The sequence below is a fragment of the Tripterygium wilfordii genome, chromosome 5 (genome assembly GCF_013401445.1).
Source record: "Tripterygium wilfordii isolate XIE 37 chromosome 5, ASM1340144v1, whole genome shotgun sequence".
Taxonomy (NCBI): Eukaryota; Viridiplantae; Streptophyta; class Magnoliopsida; order Celastrales; family Celastraceae; genus Tripterygium; species Tripterygium wilfordii.
In genome coordinates, this window is record NC_052236.1 from 9728659 (window position 1) to 9755178 (window position 26520).

Genomic DNA, 26520 nt, shown 5'->3' on the forward strand with positions numbered 1-26520 from the left:
ACACATATATCCACTTATATCATCCTCACAAATATATCAAAAATCAATAGTGGGCTTCACCTTTATTACAACAAAAAATAAATTAATAAATTTACAGCATTGAAATTACTCTAAGGAGACATGTAATGGGCCATGGACAACATTTATGAAAAATGACATATAATTACATCTTTTTCACATAAGTCAATGAAAAAACATTTTGTCATATAAGTACATTTTTTTTCACATAAGTTTCTATTTTAAAAATTAAAAATTACTTAATCTGATATTTGTCATTCTTCTTTAATATGCATGGATATAAAAAAGACCTAGATCTAAGGCACATACTCTCCATCTCCATTATTTCCACGTTTACCTCCATCTTACCACTGTCACCGTTCACCTCCATCTCCACCACCGCCACCGTAGCTCTTCCACCACCATTGCACCTCCACAATCATCTTCTTTCATTTTCTTATTCTTCTTATTATTATTTTATTCTCATTCTTCTTCTTATTTTTATAAGTTTTCGTCTTCATCTTGTCAGATCTAAGATGTAATATGAGATATGAGATCGTGATCTGAGTTTATATCTGAGATCGTATGTTACTGTTTCAATGTTACTACATATATGAGATCGTATGTTACTGTTTCTATCGATGCTAAATTTGCACCGAGGTATAAAATATGTTTAAAGTAGAAAGATTCAAGAGAATAACAACAAAGTTTACGTGGTTCATCAACTTGCCTATGTCCACGGAATCTAATCTTTTATTAGAGTTGAATGTCGATGATCCTTACAAATGTAGAATGATATGTATTTATAGGCTTATGATTTGTGAGTTGATGCGGTTATGGCAGTTCTTAAGGCAATTTAACTGCCTCTGGTAACCTCTCCTTGTAACTGCTCGTGGTAACTGTCGGTAACTGAACTGTCAGATAAACTGCTTCCGGATAAGATTCTTTTGTCTAGGAGCTGCCAATCTTCTAGAGCTGTTTAGAGTGTTTAGTTATTTACTCCACAGTTTCAATGTTATTATTTGAAACATTACGCGAGCAAAACGGGTCAACTTTGGGTCTCCTTTTTCGATGGCCATTTTGGACGGAATCTAGTTGGGTATTGTACATCTCAATGAGGGAAGTCTAACAACGATGGTGATGTAGCGAACCGTTGTCAGAATTGTCTAGATTTGAAACTTTTTCTTTCATGTTTGAAACCTTAACATGAACTGATATATAATGAGAGAAATGATATAATTGACATTTTCATTTATACTTATGTGTTATATATTTTTTGAATGGACTTAGGTGTCCAAGTACCGGCATGGAATTTTCCACCCAACCCCAGTATAATTAACCCAGAAAAACTGTCGCTCCTCTCAAGTCTCAACTGCCAGTCTCTGAGACTGATTGGTGAGTTCCCCTTGCTACTCACCCTTCTCGGTTCCTCTCCATGGAGTTATCTCCTTGCAGAATTGAAGGTGCGTTACCAGTTTCTTTCCACTTAAGGAGGTCAGGATTAGGGTTACGTTTTTGTGATTTGTTTTCGTCACACTGATCTTTTCACTCTTTTTTTCCTCTTCAAACTCGCTCTCGTTCTAGAATGGCGGAGGCAGCTTATCAGAGTTCGACATCTCCTCCGTCGTCTTCAGTTGCTGCAACGTCTTCTTCGAATGCTCCTCCCTCTTCGCAGGTTCGGGAAGAAGAGGATGGCCAGAATCACGATAGTGATCAACAAAATCAATTTCGAGAACCAGAGATGGAGCAGCAACAACATATCGGCGGTATCCATAGAGGGAGTTTTTGGACATTTGATGACAGGTCGAATGTGATTATGGACGATACTTGGTCTTGCATTGCTGTGGTTCTTACCTTCTGGTTCTTCGGTTAGTGAATTAATTCTCTCATTGTATTTTTTTGTAGCTGTGTAGTCAATGTATTCTATATTTTGGCTTCAATAATCCGTAAATGCAAATAATTCTCTTGGATATAAATTTGTTAGCACTTGCGATTTGGATACATTTTCTAGTATTCCTGTAGATTCTGATTAAGAATCTTATAATGTTGGGAGCTTGATGAATTGTGTCGTTACGACCAAGCAATTGCGTTGAAATGTTTAATTTCAGTTACAATATACAATAACTGAATAACGTGTAGTTGGTTACCCCTTTTTGTACTCGGTCAAAATTGTAAAGCTATTGTTAGTTTAAGTAGTTAAAAGTACCTTATTAGATTGAAAAGTTTATTTGAACAGGAAGGATTCGACTGTTATTTTAGGTTGATAGAAGATAGTACCAAACTTTTACTGAATGTGCTTCATGACCTTGAAATGTCATTTGAATGGTGTGCGACAGTGTCAATGACTGTGATTTTGGGGGTTTATGGTTCTATGAGCTTGCGGTTTGGTCCAAATTCTTCAATTCTTATCAGACCTAGCCCCATATTTGTGCAGTCAATAAAGGTAATTTGTTTTCCACTTTTTGTAGCTTTATCATTCACAGTTGTTTTTGACTTGGTTTGTTATCCTTACGTCTGCTTTTATTAGGTCGAAGAGTTGGGTGAGACAAAGCCTGGGTTAATATTGTATGGACTGTATAGATCTCCACCTCTTGATGTTGTATCCATGTGGTCGGAAACTACAAATGCCTCTGTTCCCGCAGATTCTCATAAGGCAAGTTTGATTCATCGACATATTCTTAACCTGTGATCATTGCCTTCTGAGTTTGTTCTTGAGCTTGGGTTTCATGTAATTGATGAACTTGAGTTCATGATTTTCTCTTTTCAGGAGTTAATATATTTTCTGAATGAAGGGTCTCAAATAAATATTTCATACTCTGTCAAATCTGATAGCTCCTTTATTTACCTCATTATTGCCCAAGGTACGGCTACAGGCTTCTATATCAATTTTCACTAGTGAAATATGCCTTTGTCGTTTTTCTCGATAAGAAGTTTTATATATTTGGGTTTGTATGAGAGTGCTACAAACTTTTCGAAATTCTTTATCTCCAAGTATCATGGAGTTGGAACTGTCAAATTATCAATGCGTATTAAACATGATTACTGTGAGTAAAGGCAGCATCCTAAGAATTGTCATTTAGTCAGTCAAGTAGCATCCTTCTGTGAAATTCAGAAACATACTGTACACCAACATGACTTGTGCTGATTTTTATCGTTGATGGTGAATAGCAACCTTCTTGATAAAGCCGCCTTCTTTTTTGTCATCCTATTGCATACCCTTCACTTGTGGTATGTTATAAAGTAAATAGTTGCTCAACTTTGAGTATACACCTATGTGTAATAGACTTCTGATGCAGTGGAAATTAGGTTCTGCACATTCTTATGCCTAATGAAGGTGTACTTTACCCAGGGCAAGAAGGCATTTGTCTTAAGGATGTAGTTTTAGCAGAAGTTCATAATGAAACTTGATCAGCTCAACAAAAACCTGCAATATATCCTAATTTTCTTTAGTTGAGAAGAGTGGGGGAGATTTAAGAAAGACTCTGTCCCCCAAGTATCTGCTCTGGTTGATAGCAATTTTGGTATAATATTTATGCACTGAGACCCTCTGACGTTTCTCTATCTCCCTTTTCTTCTTATGCTTTTATGGAATATTTATGTGCTCGTAATAGGGAATTTACTGGTGATTTCTCTTGGGTTCTTTGATGTAGGGTTTATGACCCGCTAAAAGTATAGCGATTCCAAACCCAAATTATACTCGCAAGTGCACGAATCAATTGTAGTATAGAAGTGGCAAATACGAGTGTCGTACCCACAGGGACTGAATATAAAATATCTGCAATTCCAACTCTTTGTAATTATCAATGGAAACAAAATAAATAAGGATTAACACAAATAAACAAAACTAGGGATCCAATTTCACCAACTCTATTGTATTTAAATTATTTAGCCGACAATTATCATTTCATTCATGCATGTCAAAAATCAAGTCCCCTAATTTATGTAATAGTCATGGGCATCTGACTTACCACGCCTATTCTTAATTGCAACCAACCATGGGCATTTGGATTGGCTAAGACAATCAAGAATGCATTAGGATTTATGGTAACTTATGTAGTGATCACAAAGATCCTAGCATATGGCATTTATGTCTAGGTAACTTCGGTATTAATTGCAAGAAGCTTGTCTCAAATTGGACATGGGCATTTGCCTCAATTTGCATCATGGTAATCAAACCTAGATGGTAGCTAAACATCAAGATTTGATTATCAATAAAGAATAGCTAATTAACACTTGACATAACATAAATAAACTAATAATTAATCAAACCAAATTTATTTAGACACAATAGAGTGGATCCATCATCACCCTAGTAAGAAGATTAGTTCCTCATACTAGGTTTACACAACCAACAATTAATCTCACAAAATTCTAGAAAGAATATGTGAGAGAATTGTTGTAAAAGAGAAAATAAAACTCAAGAACTCACTCTCTAATTCTTCTTCTTCTCTTGCCTCCTTCTCTCCTCCTTTAATGTTGTTCTCTTTTCTTCCCCTAGCTCTCTATTTATAGGAATTTAGGAGCTATCCATCCATTGAATGACCAACCATGACAAAATAAGTGGAGTCACCATCATTGCATTTAAGTGGAATCTCCATCATTGCATTTAAGTGGAGTCTCCATCATTGCATTTAAGTGGAGTCTCCATCATTGAATGTCCAATTTGTACTATAATGATGGTGATGCATGGAATGATGTCAAATGATTTTGACAAATCATGTGGTGGCTTTCAAATGATAATCAAGAATTTGATCAAGATGGTAGTGGACAAAAGCATATGGGCTCTTCATGAAATGAGCTAGCAAATGTTGAACATTGATTGGTATGAATTGGGCCTGAAAATATAAAAATAAATACAAAGTGAGTGAAAATGATATTTGCATTTTAGTGGTGTAATAATCACTTTAAGCCCTAATTATGTGACAAATGCCTTAATAATTCATTATTAAAAGTGTATATTTTTGGCACTTATCACAACCCCCAACCAGCTTATTGCTAGCCCCTAGCAATTTAAGCGTTCGGAAAATTCATATCACATATATGAAGAATCTAATTATCGCTTTAGTATGAATATATTTAAGAATCCACCAACCACTATCACTTAAACAAATAATTCTGACTAAATCTCATATCACCCATTCTATCTTAGCGTGATGTGTAGTGCGTAGCGAATTAAACGTAAATATGTGGCTTTAATATAATATTAACACAAACACTGCAATATCACAAGAATCATCAGACTCAATGAATAATTAATATCAAGGGATTTTATTTATTGATTTTTTTTTATTTTTATATATAATATTTTTATGTGACTTGTGCAATGCTCAGTCTCATTAAGCTTTCTAAATGACCCTTGTAACAAGCGTTCAACCAATGACTCCCAATCCAGTTGGCTCAGGGCATTAGGTGTAAAGACACCCCAACGGGTTTAATAACTCGAGTCAAAAAGGCTTCAAAACTTCGCTTATCACATGGGTTGATGTCTTGATTTTTCTACCTTTTTACGCGAACACTCACTGCTTACTGAGGCAAGAGGCCCGGTTACTCAGCAGAGAAACTTATAAACACTCCCATTTATTTATAATTGTTTTTTTTCTTTTTTTTTTCTTTTTTTTTCTTTTTTTTTTTAATATGAATATATACATGTATCCCAAGATATTAATATTCAAAGAATTCCAAATCAACTCAAGAAAATCACAATGTTCATAATTAATCTTAAATATCATACCCCACAAATATGTAATTCTGTGCAATTGATCCAATTATTAAATAAAATAGGTGAGACAAAACTAAAGTCAGAAAAATCGACAAGTGATTATGGGTTTTCAACTCAAATTGTTATCCACACTTCAGAAATAATCAGACCAATTCAGAAATATGATACAAATATGACTTCCAAATCAAAAATTTTTATTTTATTATTTTTTTTAGCAATCATTAAATAGAATAGATATTTAACAAACAAACGGTTCTAAGACTCAATATTCCCAAAGCACCGCAAACAAACGGAATTTGTCTCAACACCAGGATCCTTGAGACTGGATGCTAGGTTACTATCAACCTAACTAAAGAGATGTACCCCGTAGCAAGGGCAAAAGGCTAACAAGGCCTTACAATAGGTTGTCATTCTCTAAGAGTTTCTGGTCGGCTCAATGGAACCCACGCCAAGGTCAACAGTCCTTTGTATCTCCACTTTGGGGCTCTACAATTATGGACATTTCGTCCAGTCCATGCTTAGGACTCCCAAATACCTTATCGGTGGTTGTTTCCTGGACAAACTACTAATTACTTAGCTGGTTGAGTTGGCATCCCTCCAAGAGATCAACTACAAGTGTTTCAAGCTTGCACCTAAGGTAGCACAGCACTTGCCTCCTCTAGCTACAATTTTTTTTTTTTTTTTTTTCATTTTTTTTTATCAAACCAGTTCCTCCCCCACTTAAAATCTTGCATTGTCCTCAATGGGAAAAGAAGAAAAAAAAATATATATATATATATATATATAAAATATGAAAAATATATATGGAAAGCTATGGTTCAGAGAAATACAACCTGACAAAAAATATTTCTGGCCGTTGCATTGCCATGTTTTTACTTTCGTATCATATCCATGAGTGCAGCCAACATGTGCTCCAGCCTGTGTTGTCCATCCTCTAATGTTTATAGCCCCATCTCTAGCCGGGCTATTGCTGCTCATTTCCACGCTAGAGGAAGACTTTTTTTTTTTTTTAGATAATATTACATAAAAATAAATAGATGAAAAAGAAGTATGGGTTGCCTCCCATAAGCGCTGTATTTATTGTCTGGGCAAGACAGAGTGTTCCCAACACTCAATTACCTGTATCTTGGAGAGTAATGCTGGAGACAGTTCTGTCAAGATTAGCTTCCAAATAAGGTTTGAGGCGCTGGCCATTAACCTTGAACTCGTTTCCCGTCTCCAAATTTTTAATGTCAACAGCTCCATGGGAATATACTCGAACAACTTGAAATGGACCATACCATCTTGAACGTAACTTCCCTGGAAAAAGTTTGAGACGAGAGTTAAACAAAAGTACCTTTTGACCAGGAGAAAATTCTTTCATTGCAATGTGTTGATCATGGTATCTTTTTGTCTTTTCCTTGTAAATCCTCGCATTTTCGTATGCCTCGTCACGTAGCTCATCAAGTTCATTGAGCTGCAGTTTCCTCTTCTCACCAGCTGCATCATAATCAAAATTCAACCTTTTTATTGCCCAGAATGCTTTATGCTCGAGCTCCACGGGAAGATGACAAGCCTTGCCAAAAATCAAACGATATGGAGACATGCCAATTGGAGTTTTATATGCAGTGCGATATGCCCAAAGAGCATCATTCAATTTTATACTCCAGTCAGTTCTTTTGATATTCACAGTCTTCTCCAAAATGCGTTTAATTTCTCGGTTAGAAATCTCAGCTTGTCCACTAGTTTGAGGATGATAAGCAGTGGCAATCTTATGTGTGATATTGTACCTGGCAAGTAGTGTAGACACACTCTTGTTCAGAAAATGCTTCCCTTCATCACTGATTATAGCACGTGGAGTGCCATATCTTGAAAATATTACACCCTGAAGTAACCGAATTACCACCTCACTTCTATTGGTTGGGCTTGCAATAGCTTCAACCCATTTGGACACGTAGTCTACTGCCACCAGTATATATTCATTCCCATGAGACTTGGGAAATGGTCCCATGAAATCTATTCCCCAAACATCAAAGATTTCAACCACCAAAATATTGTTGAGTGGCATTTCATTCCTGCGAGAAATGTTGCCAAGTTTCTGACAATTTTCACAGGTAGAGCAGAAAATGTGGGCATCCTTGTGAAGAGTTGGCCAATAGAACCCTGATTGTAAAATCTTTGCAGAAGTTCTCTGAGTACCAAAATGACCACCACAAGCGAATGTATGGCAGAATTGTAAAATACTCTGTTGTTCTTCCTGTGGCACACATCTTCGAATGATTTGATCAGCACAATGTTTGTATAAGTAAGGCTCATCCCAGAAATAATGCTTGGCTGTGGAGAAAAATTTCTTCCGTTGTTGGTGAGTCCAATTTTTGGGAATAACACCTTTTGCAAGGTAATTGGCAATATCAGCATACCAAGGCATCTCAATTTGTACAGAGAAAAGCTGTTTATCAGGAAACGTTTCATTCAATGGAAGCTTCGTCTTCTCACCATCGTTTGCTTGAACAATACGAGAAAGATGATCTGCTACAACATTTTCTGCTCCTTTTTTATCTCTTATCTCTAAATCAAATTCTTGGAGTAATAACACCCAGCGAATCAATCTCGGTTTTGAATCTTTCTTAGACAACAAATATTTGAGAGCCGCATGATCACTATAGACAATCACCTTTGATCCAATCAGGTATGATCGAAATTTCTCCAATGCAAAAACTACAGCCAACAGTTCTTTTTCCGTTGTTGAGTAATTAAGTTGGGCGTCATTGAGAGTACGACTTGCATAGTAAATGACATGTGGTAGCTTGTCAACTCTTTGCCCTTAGACGGCTCCAATTGCATAGTCACTGGCATCACACATGAGCTCAAATGGTAAACTCCAATCTGGTGCTATCATGATAGGTGCAGATGTAAGTAATTGCTTCAATTTGCTGAATGCTTGCAAACACTCATCATTAAAATGAAAAGTGGCATCCTTGGAAAGCAAATTGCACAATGGCCTAGAAATCTTCGAAAAATCTTTGATGAACCGGCGATAGAACCCCGCATGTCCGAGAAAAGATCGCACACCTTTTACAGAAATGGGAGGTGGCAATCTAGAAATAACTTCAATTTTTGCTTTGTCAACGGCAATCCCCTTCTCGGAAATAAGATGACCAAGAACAATGCCTTCTTGAACCATAAAATGACATTTCTCCCAATTAAGCACCAGATTAGTCTTCTGGCATCTCTCCAGAACCAAGGCAAGATTGCACAGGCAGGTATCAAAAGATGATCCGAACACAGAGAAATCATCCATAAAGACTTCAATGATGTGGCCCACCATGTCAGAGAATATACTTGTCATGCACCGTTGAAAAGTAGCTGGTGCATTGCAAAGCCCAAATGGCATTCTTCTATATGCAAATGTCCCAAAAGGACATGTGAAAGTTGTTTTCTCTTGATCCTCTGGTGCGATCACAATTTGATTATAGCCAGAGTAGCCATCAAGAAAACAATAATGGGAATGGCCCGCCAGTCTTTCTAGCACCTGATCAAGAAATGGTAAAGGAAAGTGATCCTTTCTTGTGGCAGAATTCAGCTTTCGATAATCAATACAAACACGCCACCCTGTCTGCTTTCTTGTTGGAATGAGCTCATTGTTCTCATTAGTAATTACCGTGATTCCAGATTTCTTGGGAACCACTTGAACAGGACTGACCCATTGGCTATCAGAAATAGGATAGATGACTCCTACATCCAACAACTTCAATATTTCAGATCGAACTACCTCCTTCATTGATGGATTGAGGCGTCTTTGTGCTTCACGCGAGGATTTTGAATCTTCTTCCAGTAAAATTCGGTGCATACACATAGTGGGACTTATGCCTTTGATGTCAGCAATGGACCATCCAATGACACTTTTGTATTGTCGTAGCACCCTCAAGAGACTTTCTTCCTCTGAATCAGTAAGGTTAGCAGCGACAATGACAGGTAATGCCTCTTTAGCACCAAGATAAGCATATTTCAAATGATCTGGAAGTTGCTTCAACTCTAGCTTTGGTGGAGATTCAATAGAACGAACCACTTTCGGAAGTAAAGGACCGAGAGCTTCAAATGTACGAATCCACCTATGATTCACTGGTTGTTGTGCCTGCAAATATGCACAAAATTCTGCAACTTCACCATCGTCTTCAAATTGCAGTTCAGGAAACGCAAGACAAGTTGCCAAATGGTCAATAGATTGATGCTCCAAAAATGAATCATAAATTGAGCCATCAAAAGCTTCAATGCTAAAACACTCCCTTGTATCAGAAGGGTGTCTAGTAGCTTCAAATAGATTAAATTCCACCGTTTGTCCTTGTACAGTCATGGACAAACAACCCTTTTGTACATCCACAATAGTTCCTGCAGTGGCCAAGAAAGGCCTCCCCAGAATAATTGGTATGTTTCTGTCTTCCTCCATATCAAGGATAATAAAATCTGCTGGAAGCAGAAATGTATCAACTTTGACAAGAACATCTTCTATGATACCGCGTGGAAATTTTATTGATCGATCTGCCAATTGCAAAGTAATTGAAGTTGGTTGTAATTCCTTTTCGAGACCGAGTTGCACAAAAACTGAATATGGCATCAGATTGATGCTAGCACCCAAGTCTAGAAAAGCTTTCTCGAAAGAGACTTGCCCAACAGTACAAGGGATAGTGAAACTCCCTGGATCCTTTAGCTTTGGTGGTAGCTTCTTGTTTAGAACGGCACTGCATTGTTCAGACAACATAATCTTCTCATATGGTGCCAGTTTCTTCTTTCTGGTGCAGACATCTTTGAGAAATTTTGCATAGGGAGGAATTTGTTGAATAGCGTCAAGAAGCGGAATGTTGATCTCAACTTTTCTGAATATATCCATCATTCGCCGCATCTGGTCAGTCTTCTTCTCATTCACCAACCGGCTAGGGAAAGGCACATGAGACTCATTCATCTGATGCTTTGATAAGTCAGTTGGCTTGGGCTGAATTTCATCATTAGGCTTTTTGGCCTTTTCACCATCATTCTCTAAAAATCCCACAGTTGTTCCGCGTCTGGTGGTAATAGCATTGATTTGTTCCTTGCCTTTTGGATTTACTTCTGGTTGACTCGGCAATCTGCCCAGCTCCCTTTCACTTAGTCGCTCAGCAATTTGACCAACTTGAACTTCAAGTTTCTGAATAGATCCATGTATGTTGCTGAATTGTTGGTCGTACCTGTTGTTTTGCTCCGTCGTTTTCTGAATAAAATTGTTGGTGTTGAGAGCTAGAAGAGCCATTTGCTCCTCCAAAGAAAGCTTCTTTGGTTCAATAGGGACTTGTTGTGTCATCTTCTGATTGTATTGCTTATGCTGGCCTTGTCCTCCCCAACTGAAATTTGGGTGATTTCTCCATCCTGGATTGTATGTATTTGAAAATGGATTGTTGTTGGGATGGAAGCCACCTTGTCCCACATAATTGGTATGTTCTTGTTCAGAGTTCGAAGACATAGGACATGTTTCCGTGGTGTGGTTAGATTGAGAACAAATAGCACACATCTCAACTTGGGTTGCTTGTTGGGAAGATGAAATTGCTTCCATTAACATGTCAATCTTCTTCTCCATGGCTTGCAACTGAGGTTGGTTTTCTACTCTGGTGTGGACTTCATATACACCTTTTGGAAGTTTTACCCCTTGCTTTACTCTAGATGAAAATTGTTGAGAATTTTCACTTAAAGTTTCAAATAAGTCAAAAGCCTCTTCGCTGCTTTTCTCCATTAATATGCCTCCACAAGCTGAGTCTACGATGCTTGTGTTTGTTGCGTCGAGTCCTTCATAAAAAGCTTGAACTTGATCATCTTGTGACAAGTTGTGATGTGGACATTTTAGCAGTAGCTGTTTAAAGTTATCCCAAGCTTCATAAAATAAGTCCCCATCTTTTTGCTGCCATGTTTGAATTTCCCTTCTTAATTGCTTCGTCTTCTGGGCTGGAAAAAATTTCTTCAAGAATTTTGTTGCCATTTGTTCCCATGTAGTGATCGATCCTGGGGTCAAAGAGTTGAACCACAGTTTCGCATTGTCTTTGAGAGAAAATGGAAACAACATGAGTCGTACTTCTTCTGACGTCAAGCCCTGAACAGATTGTGTCTTACAGAGTTCAAAGAATTCTCTGATATGTAGGTAAGGGTCATCAAATGTTGTGCCTCGGAAATGTGGGACTGCATTGAGTAGAACTGGAGAGAATGTGGCATTGCCTTGGACATTGGGTTGAAATGCTATGCTGGATGGCTGCTCCATATTCTGAGGTATGAATGAATTCTTCATTGGCCTCCGAGCAGGTGCATCGACTGGTGGATTTGCAATTCTAGCAAGAGCATTCTCAGGATTCCCTTCTGCCATATTTCCTCTTACTTCTCTTCTCAGTTGTGCAAGAGTTCGTTCAATCTCTGGATTGAATTTAAGAAGATTTGGATTTTGAGATCGACGTCCTTGCATAAAAGAAAATGTCAATGATAATAACCCCTTTTTTATTTTATTTTATTTTATTTTTTTATTTTTTTTTTAACAAAATTAAAAGAGTGGATATACACAAAATAAAAAAATTAATATATAAAAAAATAAAAATAAATAAATAAATAAAATGGGGCATAGAGGCCAACCATAAATACTAACAGAACTAAAAGGTTATCTTAGGCGGCTCAACCGACCATATAAGCATATCTATATATATATACAGGTGGGGCAGTGTAAAGCCAACCACAAATATAAATAATACTGTATAAATAAATAAATAAATGTTACTGTTAGTGGCAGAAATTTAAATGTTAATAAGTTAGTAAGTGTTAGTGACAGTTATTATAAACAGATATGGGCGGTAGCAGTAGAACCAGCCAATAATATATAGTTAGATGGGGCGGTTAAGCCATCCACAAATATAAAACTGAAAAACCTTCCATTAAGGAGGTGTATTATACTAATATACATATATACATATATACAAGAGTTAGATAACAATATATTAAATCAGTCCCCGGCAACGGCGCCAAAAACTTGATGTAGGGTTTATGACCCGCTAAAAGTATAGCGATTCCAAACCCAAATTATACTCGCAAGTGCACGAATCAATTGTAGTATAGAAGTGGCAAATACGAGTGTCGTACCCACATGGACTGAATATAAAATATCTGCAATTCCAACTCTTTGTAATTATCAATGGAAACAAAATAAATAAGGATTAACACAAATAAACAAAACTAGGGATCCAATTTCACCAACTCTATTGTATTTAAATTATTTAGCCGACAATTATCATTTCATTCATGCATGTCAAAAATCAAGTCCCCTAATTTATGTAATAGTCATGGGCATCTGACTTACCACGCCTATTCTTAATTGCAACCAACCATGGGCATTTGGATTGGCTAAGACAATCAAGAATGCATTAGGATTTATGGTAACTTATGTAGTGATCACAAAGATCCTAGCATATGGCATTTATGTCTAGGTAACTTCGGTATTAATTGCAAGAAGCTTGTCTCAAATTGGACATGGGCATTTGCCTCAATTTGCATCATGGTAATCAAACCTAGATGGTAGCTAAGCATCAAGATTTGATTATCAATAAAGAATAGCTAATTAACACTTGACATAACATAAATAAACTAATAATTAATCAAACCAAATTTATTTAGACACAATAGAGTGGATCCATCATCACCCTAGTAAGAAGATTAGTTCCTCATACTAGGTTTACACAACCAACAATTAATCTCACAAAATTCTAGAAAGAATATGTGAGAGAATTGTTGTAAAAGAGAAAATAAAACTCAAGAACTCACTCTCTAATTCTTCTTCTTCTCTTGCCTCCTTCTCTCCTCCTTTAATGTTGTTCTCTTTTCTTCCCCTAGCTCTCTATTTATAGGAATTTAGGAGCTATCCATCCATTGAATGACCAACCATGACAAAATAAGTGGAGTCACCATCATTGCATTTAAGTGGAATCTCCATCATTGCATTTAAGTGGAGTCTCCATCATTGAATGTCCAATTTGTACTATAATGATGGTGATGCATGGAATGATGTCAAATGATTTTGACAAATCATGTGGTGGCTTTCAAATGATAATCAAGAATTTGATCAAGATGGTAGTGGACAAAAGCATATGGGCTCTTCATGAAATGAGCTAGCAAATGTTGAACATTGATTGGTATGAATTGGGCCTGAAAATATAAAAATAAATACAAAGTGAGTGAAAATGATATTTGCATTTTAGTGGTGTAATAATCACTTTAAGCCCTAATTATGTGACAAATGCCTTAATAATTCATTATTAAAAGTGTATATTTTTGGCACTTATCATTCTTACCAAGTACCAACTGATTGACTATAGATTTCACTGCTATGATGTCCTAAATAAAGTTTGTGCATCACAGGGAACGAAGGCCTTGCTCAGTGGCTTGAGGACCCAACATATCCCAACAGCACTTTATCATGGAATGTCATTCATGGTAAGGAGAAAACTCAAAAGTTTGTATGGTGTGTCATTTAGTTTAGTTCTAATGTTGGTGACTTCTTTTTTTACAGGAAGTGGTATCATCAAGCAGAACATTTGGAGATCTTCAAGTTACTATGTAGCATTAGGTAACCTGAACTCAGAGGTGGTGGAGGTAACAAACATAGATAATACAACCTATTTTTTTTTTCTTGGCCCCATTTCTAAACTAGAAATTAATTTTATGACATGGGTGTATGTTTACATTAAACAGGTGCAGATGAACCTCAGTGTTCTGGCTCTCTTGTACAACACGAGTGAAGCTTATTCTAAGTGTATGTTCCGACACGGAGTATGTAGCTTAAGTGTTTTATTTTCCCAAGGAAATGCTATTGTCTTAAACTCCCCTGGTGGGGGAAAGGTAACTTGTTTACTTTATCCTGTCAGTTGTCATCTGTCTGCATGGTTCTTAATTTCTTATTAGCATCCTCGTGCAACTAAAATAGAGATTTGTTGGACTTTCAGTGGGATAATGATTTTTTTCCCTGGGCAAACTGAAATGTCAACATGTGGTTTTGCATCCAAGACCAAAAAAAATATTTTTAAAAAAAGATAAAAAAAAAATCCTCTTCATTAAGAAAGAAGCTTTCTTTGAAACAAACCCTAAAAATAAGGATTCAAGCTTGTCTGTGGATTTTTGGTTTCTTCAGGGTTCAACTAGTGATGAGTGGAATGTCAAGGTCTCTTATGGTCCAAGGTGGTTCTCATATATTATTGGCACAGGTGAGCATTGTTCCAGTTTCTTGCTCACCTTGTTGGAATTGGTGACCTCAGCCTATAAGTTGTACCTTCACTCATCTTCTGGTTGTAGGTGGACTAACTGTGCTCATGTTGGTGGCCTTCAACTGCTTGAACAAGTTTGAATGTACCCGTGGAGATGGAGATGGAGATGGAGATAGATATCATTTAACTGGATCTGAAAGAGCCCCTTTGCTTTCTCATAAAGATGATGATCTCTCAAGTTGGGGATCATTCTATGATTCGGGTTCAAATGATGAAGAGGATCTTGGAGACTTTCTTGCACAAGGTACTCTTGAAGGCGAATCATCAAGAGATGGTGAAAATGGAAATAATACTCGGCGTCTTTGTGCAATTTGCTTTGATGCTCCAAGAGATTGCTTCTTCCTTCCATGTGGGCACTGTGTGGCTTGCTTTGCATGTGGAGCAAGGTAAGCTCAGTCGACTATCTGCTTTACGCCATTGTTGGTTGAGAATTGCTTTACCTTTAGCCCTGTAACGTGTCTATGCATTTTTATAGTGGAAATTATAGTGATTCTGCGCCAATTTATTCCTTTAACGCTATTAGTCTATTACAGATCATGTAATGGGTTTGTAGAATAATTAACAGGTTCACATGATATGTGGAGTGAGGCAGAATAGGGGTGTTTGGTATATATATATATATATATATATATATTTTTTTTTTTTTGCTTTTTCATTTTTGCAGAGAACCGAAATGGGATGTGGAAACCTGTTTGGTTCACTCTTATAGTTTCCTCTCATGAAGGAGAGCCTCATCTTTTCTTAGAAATGTTGAATATATGTTTTATTGAGGGAAAACTGAAAATGAAAATTTGAAAACTTTTCCCAAACCAAATGCACTGCTAATGTTTTATTTTTCTTTAAGGAGTTATGGAAGTTGGATAGATCAGTTTTTTTGGCCAACATATTTTTGGTAAGTAAAACGTCTGTAAATGGTCGCTAGGAAGTAGGATCTTTTTCTTTCTTTTCTCTCTTCATGTTTTTGGGGTGCTTTTGTGAGAGCATAGAGGCTCTGGGTCTGGGGCTTGCATTCTGTAATGCCACTTCGAGATTTATTCAGTGAACCTCCATTTGAGCCACTTGGTGCTGTGCATAGATAACGATGTGATGAATATGTTCTGAAAAATTGATACGATTATAGTTTTTTCAATCCACTCTGCATTGTTGATAATATAGTTTTTGTTTGAAATTTTAATTTCTCATCTTCCAGACTTTCACTTGGACTTAGATGAAATGGTTTACTACGTCCGACCTGCCTGATGTGTTCAATAATTAAAGAAATCTCCGATCATTGTTACTCTTAAGAGTTTTATTATCTTCGGGCAAGTCCTATCTTGAAATAGTATCCATGGGAAGATCAGAGGTTGAGGTCACGACTACCGTGTTGTTTTAAGAACATTATTATGAATAGTCCGTGCCAAGATATGGCGACAGATCCTGAACTTTCTGTTGGCTGTTTTGTGGTTGGGGAAACCTTAAAATGATGTTATGGTAAATTTATAGTTAATGGCATAAAATTAGCACTTCTACTTTTGTAAAATGCGTTGATGCCTTACTTGCTACTAGCATAAGTTGAGAATCATCTAGTTTTTGGGAAAGACAGAGAACTTGAAGGGTATATATTTTATCAACCATATTTCTCTAATATCCTTTCGTCATACCCCTTTGGTAAGAAATTTATTTCAGGCATGAAGTGCTAAAAAGTTATTCTCGACATCTTACATGTACATTTGCTCCGAAGTTAGTATATACTTTCTTGTGGCTACATGAAGCAAATACAAATTCAAATTCAATCCAGTTGACATTGTTGTATATTTATATTTGCAGGATAGCAGAAGCTGCTGGAACTTGTCCCATTTGTCGCAGGAACATTAAGAAAGTGAGGAAGATTTTCACAGTTTAATCAACTCCCAGGTATTTGTTACAATTATTCAGACCTGGTTCAGTGAGTTGCGATTTTGAAGTCTCTATGCTGTTTTCTTCATACCTGGTTAGCATTGATGGGAGGAACAGATTGGCTATATTTGAATCAAGAATCTTCTAAAGTGGAATTAGCTGCCCTTGTTTTTTTTTCCTTTTCCAGGAGGCATTCCACGATTCTATGTATTTTACAGACTACATGCTTATAGGTCCCATTAAAGGGAAACTACCTGAAGAGATGTTGTCAATTTGTCTTTGTTAACCCTCCTAGAATCAGCTTCCGGGGCCGCTAAGTACTGCTGATGTACCCCACACCCAAATAACTTTTTGGACTTCTTGGATGATGGCTCGGAGATAGAGTTAGCATTCTTTTTTCCTACATGTTCTTGTTTTTTTTTTTTCACTGATTTTCTCTGGAAGTGAAAGTATAAGCAAGTAGTGTTAAGCAATGCCCTGCTCTAAGTTGAATGTTATTCACTTTTGTTTAGATGTTATCATAATCAATCGAGTATTTATCCTAAAAGTTTGGGGTGAACTACATGAGTCTATGAGAATATCATCGGGAATCCATCATACATATTTGTTTTCTCTATTCATTTCTATCAAAAGTTTAGGGTCGGCTAGAGTTTGGATGTTATATTAATTAAAACATTATAGTGGAAAGGGAGGATTGAGGCAAAGATTGATTTGTTCTTTTCTGAAGGGACCCGGCAATACGACTGACGGTTCGAATTTTTTTTATAAAGGATATGAGAAAGAAGAAAACAAGTTGAGGACGATTTCTTCGTCCACTGACTCATGTGAGGCCGAAAGAAAATTGAGTTGCATAGATTGGAAACGAACGGTGCACCTCACTGCCACCCCTCTTAAATTATTACCACTTGTTGCACCATCGAAATCTTGACATGAAATTAAACAATTTCACTCAACAGCGATTTAAAAAAAATAAAACCTTGCATGATAGACTAGTGATAAATTCTTTTTAATCAAATCGTATGAATTTAAAAGAACAATATTCTTGTGGTCATATCATGTTATGAGCTTTAGTCCGATTAACCTTGTCATCATGTGCTAAATATTTGTACACGTGGATCGATGTGCATATCTGATTTTTCTGTGTACATATGGATTTGACAATCCAAATTTAGACCATATGAAATGTGAAACATACCCTCATGGGCCCACGACCATGGATTCCGGTATACCAAACCATTAACATGCTTTTTCTAGGAAGATAACGAATTGCATTTTGAATCTTTGATAGTAATTGAGCCCTAGTCCAAGGCAGCCAGCGCCTTTTTGATTGGTTTAAAATGTATCCGGGTTCAAACATATAAACTTTATCCGATTTATATGTTAAGATTCTAACCTGAATTATATTATTTTCCGATTTAAATCAATTTGAATCTGGGTCATTGATTACGTTCGAAATTCAATTCAAATTAAAGTTCGAACATGTAAATATTTTGTATACATGTTCTTGTTCGATTTGAAATCGATTTTTTTTTCCACCCCTAACCCAAACAGTAGTTACGGTCGCGGTTGAATGCTGACTCTCCACGTAACTGAATCTCGTTCTCGTGGTCAGTGGTCACTCAATGAACCATAAGTTCATAACCATCTTAATAATCACAGCCCTCCGTCTGATTGGAATGATCTTATCTGATTAGTCTAATCTCAACATAATCATCTCCATCGGACGGACACCACGCTCTCGTAACTGTAAATCAAGAACCACTCAAATTAAACTCTCCTCGCTCGCTCTCTCTCTCTCTACTTAAACAACATCCACCACCCGTATCGCAGTGTGCACTTCTCCATCTTTTACCTCCAAACCCCGCCGCCTCTCTCTTAGCGAAGATACTTGTACGCAACTAACTCTCCATGGCTGGAACCGGCGTGGTGGCGGTGTACGGAAATGGGTCAATGACAGAGTCCAAGAAATCTCCCTTCACCGTGAAAGTTGGCCTGGCTCAAATGCTCCGTGGCGGCGTTATAATGGACGTCGTTAACGCAGAGCAGGCCCGTATCGCGGAGGAGGCCGGTGCTTGCGCCGTCATGGCGCTTGAGCGTGTCCCTGCTGACATCCGGGCTCAAGGCGGTGTGGCCCGCATGAGTGACCCACAGCTTATCAAGGAAATCAAACAGGCCGTCACAATCCCTGTCATGGCCAAGGCCCGTATCGGCCACTTTGTCGAGGCCCAAATCCTTGAAGCTATAGGTGTCGACTACGTCGACGAGAGCGAAGTCCTCACTCTCGCCGATGAAGATAACCACATCAACAAGCATAACTTCCGAATCCCTTTCGTTTGCGGTTGCCGCAATTTGGGTGAGGCGTTGCGGAGGATTCGCGAGGGAGCTGCAATGATCAGAACCAAAGGAGAGGCCGGAACTGGTAACATAATCGAAGCGGTTAGGCATGTGAGGTCCGTGATGGGAGATATTCGGGTTTTGAGGAACATGGATGACGACGAGGTGTTTACTTTCTCGAAGAAGATTGCGGCTCCATATGATCTGGTGATGCAGACGAAGCAGTTGGGGAGGCTCCCGGTGGTGCAGTTCGCAGCAGGAGGAGTAGCGACGCCAGCTGACGCAGCGCTCATGATGCAGATGGGCTGTGACGGGGTTTTTGTGGGCTCTGGGGTGTTTAAGAGTGGTGACCCGGCAAAAAGGGCTCGGGCAATAGTACAGGCAGTCACTCATTATAGTGACCCTGAGGTGTTGGCCGAAGTCAGTTGTGGGCTTGGGGAGGCCATGGTTGGTCTCAATTTGAAGGATGAGAAAGTGGAGAGGTTTGCTAACCGGTCAGAGTAGTCGAAAATGTTCTCGCTTGTAGGTGAGGTTCGAAGTTCTCACCATTGGCAATCATGAATTCATTCTGCTCTGTTTTTAAATTTTTTTTCAAAGTGTTAGTTTGGTAGATATATGTTACAAACTATGGTGGCCTCGAAGGTTTTGTAGTGTTGTGATAGCTTGTTAGGTGCTTTTGTGAATGCCATTGAAGAAATGTTACTGGTTATGTTGTTGGTTATTGGGTTACCTGGACTTTTTTTGACACTTCATGGTTAAGTTGAGGATGATTACTGATTTGTTAAAGTGCATTTGCTTGTTTGTTAATAGTGTTCAAAGTTATTTCAATGGCCAAAAGTTGATTACTGGTTTATGAGTGCAATTTCATGGCTGTGTGTTCCATTCTATTAGTAAAGAAAAAAAAAATAGGAGCTTTCAACTAGTTGAATGTTTTCTGGCTTTAGGGAAAAAAATATAATTAGTGTTGAATTAGTTGGATTCTCTTCTTTAACTACTATTTATTTTTATTCACAACCTAATACTAAGTGCAAAGAATGGATTTTTGTCTACTTGTCGTTTGTGCTAATGTGGTTCTCTAGTCCTTATATTTTGTTTTATTAGTCATTACCTACTACAACCTAAGGGATGTAATTAAATAGAATCTCATGGACCAAGTTGGTGGATTAATGTCATTGTCGACTGAAGTTGCATGAATCTCTCAGCATTAATCACATCACATGGTCATTGATTCTTAATCAAGACAGAATTCATTTGCTTAGGTCTATAACTCTGATTTATAAGAAAAGTACAAGAATTTTCAATGGAGAACCTACTTAATCATCCAAGGCTTCTAAATATATGAAACTTCAGTTAGCTTTCTACCTAATGCTCAGCTAGAAGATCTAAGCAAGGTGATTACGTGGATTTATTGTGATTATACGCATTTACTTGGGAGATTTTCTGAACTTATGGGCTTAATTTGGTGCTTAAAATAGCATCTAATTTATTTGGATGAAGCAAGGGAGTAAAATTAGCATCTAATCTCTAATGACTAGAGGATTTAAATACAGTTTAAGCCATGGGTATACTTTAAGGCATTTTAGGGATTGGAGAATAGCTTATGTCAGGGAGTTCCATTTACTATATGATATTAGATTGCTTGTGTTTTAAGCTTTTGAGTCCATTCATCGCACAATAGATTTAAGTTTGTGGCTTGATATTTCTTGAATGCTCTGCAGGTGGTGCAGGACATCACTTCAGCTGTTGCGTTGTGCATCATTTTCAAATGTTTGGGCGGACTTTAAGATGTAAAACCGGATTGCCCTGTTCTGCGGGGAAGGGGCTGTCAATTATACTTTTGGTGTTAGACCCTTTTCTAAATAAGTTGTTGCCTCCTGTTGGCTTCTTGACTTCATCTTTTATCTTTTTGGGTGATAATCATCATTGCATTTGCATGGTTGTTTAGTTGTCCCAGTTGTAATTTGATCTTGTGACGAATTCTAGCAACAGTTACATCAGATTGCGGATGTAATAGGAAAACCGTATGGCGTTTAGGCCCATGGGATTACATGGTTTTGGCTTTTCTGATGCCAATTGTTGTGTTGGTGAAAAATTCAGTGAAATGTGAACTTCTCTCTCTTTACCTTGGTCCTTGTTGGTGCCCCCTTCCCTTCAATGTGATTACTTGCCTCAGTCCCTTCGCCTTTGTCTTGGCATTATTTTTCGGTTTGTTTTTGCAATGGGTTTCTGCAAGACTTCATATTTAAGCTGTCTGCAGTTGCAGCCATGCTACTTAGCCTTTTGTATGCGACTGATAGCTTATACTCCAGTACTTTTATACCCTTTTGTATGTGAATATCTAGACTTGGCAGTGATGGCATTTATGGGGCATGGTCGGATTGAATTGCAAGTGAAAAAGTTTAGCACTTTTTGCGAATGCTCTGGCTCAAGGGGCATATCAAAAAGAGACATAAACTTAGTAGTTAATCAGGGGCTCTTACTGCCCACAGCTTGTAATAGTATGAGCAATTGAAGAAAGTAGTATGACGCACCCCCTACCGTTGCATACTGCAATTTCTCTGTCCCTTCAACCGGGAAGTCGTCTTCTGCAGCGCGACTGAATCCTCCTGCCAACCATCCCAAATTCTTGTATCCTTCTTCATGTAACTTGGAAACGGCCATCATTGACCTTATTGAATCAAAGAAACATTAAGGTTTGTGCTACCATTTTATAAGGGTTACAATAGAGATCCTCCAAGTAGTTAGTATTTCAATTTTCTCAGTTATTGAGTTGTACGCACATAATTTTATGTTCATCATGTGGAGTCCAAGAATTTACTTGGATCATGTGCGTTCAATTTAACAGTTGGGATAATTAGGATACCAACGGCTGAGATCTTTATCCTTTTCATTGCTATGATAGGGATCCTCCCAAGGCTAGTATCTTGGTTTTCTCAACTGTTGACTTGAACGCACAAGATTTAAGTGAATTTCTAGGCTCCACATGATGTACGTGAAATCTTGTGCATCCAACTCAGTAACTGGAATAATTGAGGTACCAATGGTTATCATCTTTATCATTTTCGATTTCATGAGGAAAACAAAACCACTCATAAGAAGATGAGATTCTCACCTCAGCCCTTCTCCACAAGCTACAATCAACTTGTTCTCCCTACCAGGAGAAGCTGCCTCAACATCTGCTAGAAAATTGGGATTCAACATTGTAAACTTTTGGCCTGTCCATAGCCCAATGTAGCCGAAATGAACCCACTTCTTCAATAGTGTTATCGGACTGGTATCAGGGTCCTCAATGAAAAGTGGGACGTGCAGTGACCCAGTCACGCTTGCCTTCTCTCTCTCCCACACTGGTCTGATGTCCAAGACTGAGAATCCTTCGGAGTTCACTGCCTTGGCTGCGTCCTTTGGCAGTATGGGCCTGACGACGCCCGATTGGATTAGCTGCCGAGCACTGGTGGACGCTGCATTGACTATGAATGTATTTGAACCGCGTGCGGTGGAGATATGAAGCTTAGGTGGTTGTTTTCCATACTTCAAAGTGGGTATGTAGAGCTGGTTCAGTTGAATCGCCATTTCTGATCTCTTCTTCACTTGGCTCTTATCTTTTAACTTCTCCGTCTCGTCTATACGCCACACAGGAGCCACGGGTCCACTGCTGTTTGCCTGTTTTTTCATAGGGCTATCCAAAAAAAAGTGAGAAACCGAACTGATTGTCAAACCAATCGTTTAGTCGGTTATTCTCCAACATATATCAGTGAGAATCAATCGAAAAATAAAAAAAAACTAATCAAATCATCAATAATCCACCAAACGATCGGTTAAATTTAAATTATAAAATCGACAAAAACCAACCATAGACGCCCATAATTTTCCGTCCCTCTTTAAGATACTCCTCACGTGACCCAATACCTCCCGCTTTGATGCTGTGCGGACTATTTCGAATTTTACTCGAGTCAAGTTGTCACATAGACTAGGATATATTTGGCTAGGTAAACTTAGGCTTCCTAGTTCCTATTCCTATCACTATTGATTGGGAAAAATTTTGCCAAAATTAGGGTACGGAAAACACCTACCCGTAAGAGTACGGGTGTGGATATCGAATAAACATGTATGGATCCGGGTCAGGATCCCCGAACCCTTCCATATATTGATCTATGCTCCGTCGTCTGTTTCGGTTATCACGTTTACTTGTGTACTGTTTCTCCTCGATCCATCATCATGGTCTCACCGTTTTTCCTCCACAGTTCGTAATTCACCAGGAAATATAGTCGTATATCTGGTAATTCTAAATCCCTTTACGGATATCCACTAAGTTGCTGCTGTTGACATGGGCTCAAGTCCTCGAACCGTCGAGGAGATCTTCAAAGATTATAATGGCAGAAGAGCTGGTGTTGTTCGTGCTTTAACACACGGTAAACGCCTCTTTCTATGACTCTAATTTGTCTCTCAGTCTCAATTACTGTGTTATTTTGATATATAACCTAGACGTTGTTGTTGTTGTCGTAATTCTGTCAGATGTCGATGAATTTTACAGACTCTGCGATCCAGGTAATCCGTGATCATGTAATTGTAGATCGAAATTTCTTTTTATTTGTTTATTTATAGGGTTAGGTTTGCATGGGAAATTTCTTGGCTTCCGAGGTTCAGATTCCGGTGAGGGGTGGAAAGTAATTTGAATATGTGCATTTAGCGTAATATTGTTGTCTCATAATTAGAATTGGCGCACTATATGTATGTATATTTGTAAATTTCAGTGGTATTGTTTCTCTAGTTCAAAGTTGAATCTAGAGTTCGAGATGAAATTTATAGAAAATGATTAGCTTATCAAATCCAATTTGCAGTGATCTCACTAAGACTTTAATTAAGTGACTTCGAGAAAACTTAAGTGGGTGAATTAAGCTGGTTTTTGTGAAGTGGAGATCTTAGTTTTTTTCATTCATCTGCTATTCCCCTGTTTTCTCAAGTACCACATAGACATACTGCTTTGGGTTTTGCGTTGATTGGTTGATTCTAGTATCATTTCCATTTGTGTATAGACAAGGAGAATCTTTGTCTGTATGGACATCCAAATGAAACCTGGGAGGTAACTCTGCCGGCAGAAGAAGTTCCTCCAGAGCTTCCTGAACCCGCACTTGGGATTAATTTTGCTAGAGATGGCATGCAACGCAAAGACTGGCTTTCATTGGTTGCTGTACATAGCGATTCTTGGTTGCTTTCTGTTGCTTTCTACTTTGGTGCTCGTCTTAACCGCAATGAAAGGTATATTCGAGCTCTTTTGATTTTCTGAATGCATGTGGGGAATCATGGGTGGCAATGGAAGGCAAATGTCCTCCATCCATTTTTGGGGATACATAGCTGAGAATTCTTTGGAAATTGAACTGCCTCATGTGATTTCATTGATCTTTTTTTAGCATAGCTGAGAATTTCTTTGAAAATTGAAGTGCTTCATGTGATTTCATTGATCTTTTTTTAACTGAGTCCTGAAAAAGGAAATGAGGCTTTCAATTGCCAACAAATTCTGTCCTTTAAATATTTTGAAATGATGGCATTTAGTTAAATCAATAAATTGTTTTTATGGCCTGAATTTTGGTGTTCCAGATTCTTTAATGAATCAAATTCATGTATCACGTCTGAATGCCACATACAATAGAATTTCAGTTTTATGGGCCTCCCATAAAAAGGACGATCTTTTCTTGAAATTCAGGTCATGTTATATGTCAGTTCACTATAGGAAAATAGAAGTTTCCTTCTTTTAGATCTTCACCTTCTCTGACAACAGTTTAATAGGCCAACTATTTTTTTTTACAGAAGAATTTTCGCTACTCGCTCATATTCATATCATTTATTTCAGCTTTCTAAATTTCTTTAAAATGTTTAATACAGAGTGTTGTGTCAGTTATAGCATGCTTTGTAAATTCTTCTTGTTATTTGGCTTTACAGGAAACGACTATTTAGTTTGATCAATGATCAACCTACTGTCTTTGAAGTTGTAACGGAAAGGAAGCCTATAAAGGATAAACCAAGCATGGGCAGTGGAAGCAAATCTAAGGGTAGCTTGAAGGTTTGATCAAACAAACTCTTTTCTCAGCGTAATATTTGGGAACTATATAAGCTTTGACACTGGATAGGTTTAAGACAGTAAGATAATTAGTTGTCTGGATTCTGTTTCACAGTTTCATACAAGATGATAATTGCAGTCAAGCATATATTAATGGTCTGGATTCGATTGGTCGGTTTTAAGATCTCATACGGTAAAATGACACAACCAAGTTTATACTTTATATTGAACTAGTTCTATATGCAACTACCCCTTTAGGGTTTGAACTCAATCTCCTTTTTCCTAAAGAAAAACCTCAATCTAGAAGTTTTCGTCATCTACTAAAATCAGGAAGAGAAAGAAAAGTCTGTCAACGGATAATAGTTAAGTGAGTTGCATCTTGCATGAAAATTTTGGCTAGTGTTACAATTCTAATGAGGTTGCATTGTACAATTATTGGGGCTTAGAATATTAACTGTAGTCTTGGAACATTGGATTTTCTCAGTGAAGGAAGATTTCACAATCTATCTTTTGATCAGCTGTATATTACTCTCTTAAGCATACCTATTTCCTGAGCCATTGACTGGATTTTTTATTGATTTATTCTATGCAGAGGTCAAGTGAAGGCCAAGTGAAAACCAACCCTAGGCTAACAGATGAGATTTACGAGGATGATGAAGATGAGCAAAGTGAAACCTTCTGCGGGAGCTGTGGTGGAAACTACAATGCAGACGAGTTTTGGATTGGCTGTGACATCTGTGAAAGATGGTACCATGGAAAGTGTGTGAAGATAACACCTGCTAAGGCTGAGAGTATTAAGCAATACAAATGCCCGTCTTGCGTGAAGAAGGGCAGGTAGTGCTGGCTATCAGACATAACTGAAGAGAACGGAGAGCATTTCTTCTGTTGCTGCAAACGTGAAATTGCAACATCACAGTTTTATATAACTCATCTGTTATGTCGTTCACTTATAAGGGATTGCATCTGAGAGGTTGAAATTCGCCTGATTCCCTGCAACATCGTTGCCTGTATGAGTGTATGTCAACTTGTCTTAGAGAGTTAGAGTATCTTACTTTTATCACATAGAAGAAGTATATCTGTACAATTACAGTTATCTTATAACTTCCATAGTAATTTAACTGAAGGATGATGTTTTTTCCACTAGTTTTCTTAATGATCTTGACTCCCTTTTGAATTGTTCTGAATATGTATTGATTTCTTTAGCTCCTTCTCTTAATCTTTATTGTGCATTTATTACAAAAATA

The 26520-nt window shown here is 37.7% G+C and overlaps 4 protein-coding genes across 7 annotated transcripts; 3 read left to right on the forward strand and 1 right to left on the reverse strand.

The window, feature by feature from the left end:
- Positions 1 to 1330: 1330 nt before the first annotated feature.
- On the forward strand, positions 1331 to 17449 carry LOC119998236 (E3 ubiquitin-protein ligase APD2). Of its 3 annotated transcripts, XM_038845505.1 has the most exons (12): positions 1430 to 1491; positions 1582 to 1865; positions 2334 to 2440; positions 2525 to 2650; positions 2765 to 2858; positions 14111 to 14185; positions 14262 to 14344; positions 14444 to 14590; positions 14880 to 14952; positions 15041 to 15398; positions 16819 to 16905; positions 17075 to 17449. In XM_038845505.1, exons 1-11 carry the CDS (start codon positions 1433 to 1435, stop codon positions 16892 to 16894), a joined length of 1482 nt encoding a protein of 493 aa, XP_038701433.1. In that variant the 5' UTR covers positions 1430 to 1432; the 3' UTR covers positions 16895 to 16905; positions 17075 to 17449. The 3 variants fall into 3 exon arrangements, with proteins under 3 accessions (XP_038701434.1, XP_038701433.1, XP_038701432.1); XM_038845506.1 differs by having other exon boundaries at positions 1331 to 1460; positions 16819 to 17449; XM_038845504.1 differs by having other exon boundaries at positions 16819 to 17449.
- Positions 17450 to 18707: 1258 nt separating this feature from the next.
- Positions 18708 to 21343, forward strand: LOC119998848 (pyridoxal 5'-phosphate synthase subunit PDX1.3). 2 transcript variants are annotated; one of them, XM_038846309.1, is made up of 2 exons: positions 18708 to 19752; positions 20940 to 21343. In XM_038846309.1, exon 1 carries the CDS (start codon positions 18796 to 18798, stop codon positions 19723 to 19725), a length of 930 nt encoding a protein of 309 aa, XP_038702237.1. In that variant the 5' UTR covers positions 18708 to 18795; the 3' UTR covers positions 19726 to 19752; positions 20940 to 21343. The 2 variants fall into 2 exon arrangements, with proteins under 2 accessions (XP_038702237.1, XP_038702236.1); XM_038846308.1 differs by having other exon boundaries at positions 18711 to 19747.
- A 237-nt stretch (positions 21344 to 21580) lies between these two features.
- Positions 21581 to 22840, reverse strand: LOC119998849 (rhodanese-like domain-containing protein 10). The gene is made up of 2 exons (XM_038846310.1): positions 22334 to 22840; positions 21581 to 21889 (listed from the first exon to the last, which is right to left on the reverse strand). The coding sequence occupies exons 1-2, from the start codon at positions 22789 to 22791 to the stop codon at positions 21688 to 21690; spliced, it is 660 nt and encodes a 219-aa protein (XP_038702238.1). The 5' UTR covers positions 22792 to 22840; the 3' UTR covers positions 21581 to 21687.
- Positions 22841 to 23387: 547 nt separating this feature from the next.
- On the forward strand, positions 23388 to 26452 carry LOC119998922 (PHD finger protein ALFIN-LIKE 1-like). The gene is made up of 5 exons (XM_038846396.1): positions 23388 to 23630; positions 23734 to 23766; positions 24255 to 24477; positions 25159 to 25279; positions 25869 to 26452. Exons 1-5 carry the CDS (start codon positions 23546 to 23548, stop codon positions 26112 to 26114), a joined length of 708 nt encoding a protein of 235 aa, XP_038702324.1. The 5' UTR covers positions 23388 to 23545; the 3' UTR covers positions 26115 to 26452.
- Positions 26453 to 26520: the final 68 nt, after the last annotated feature.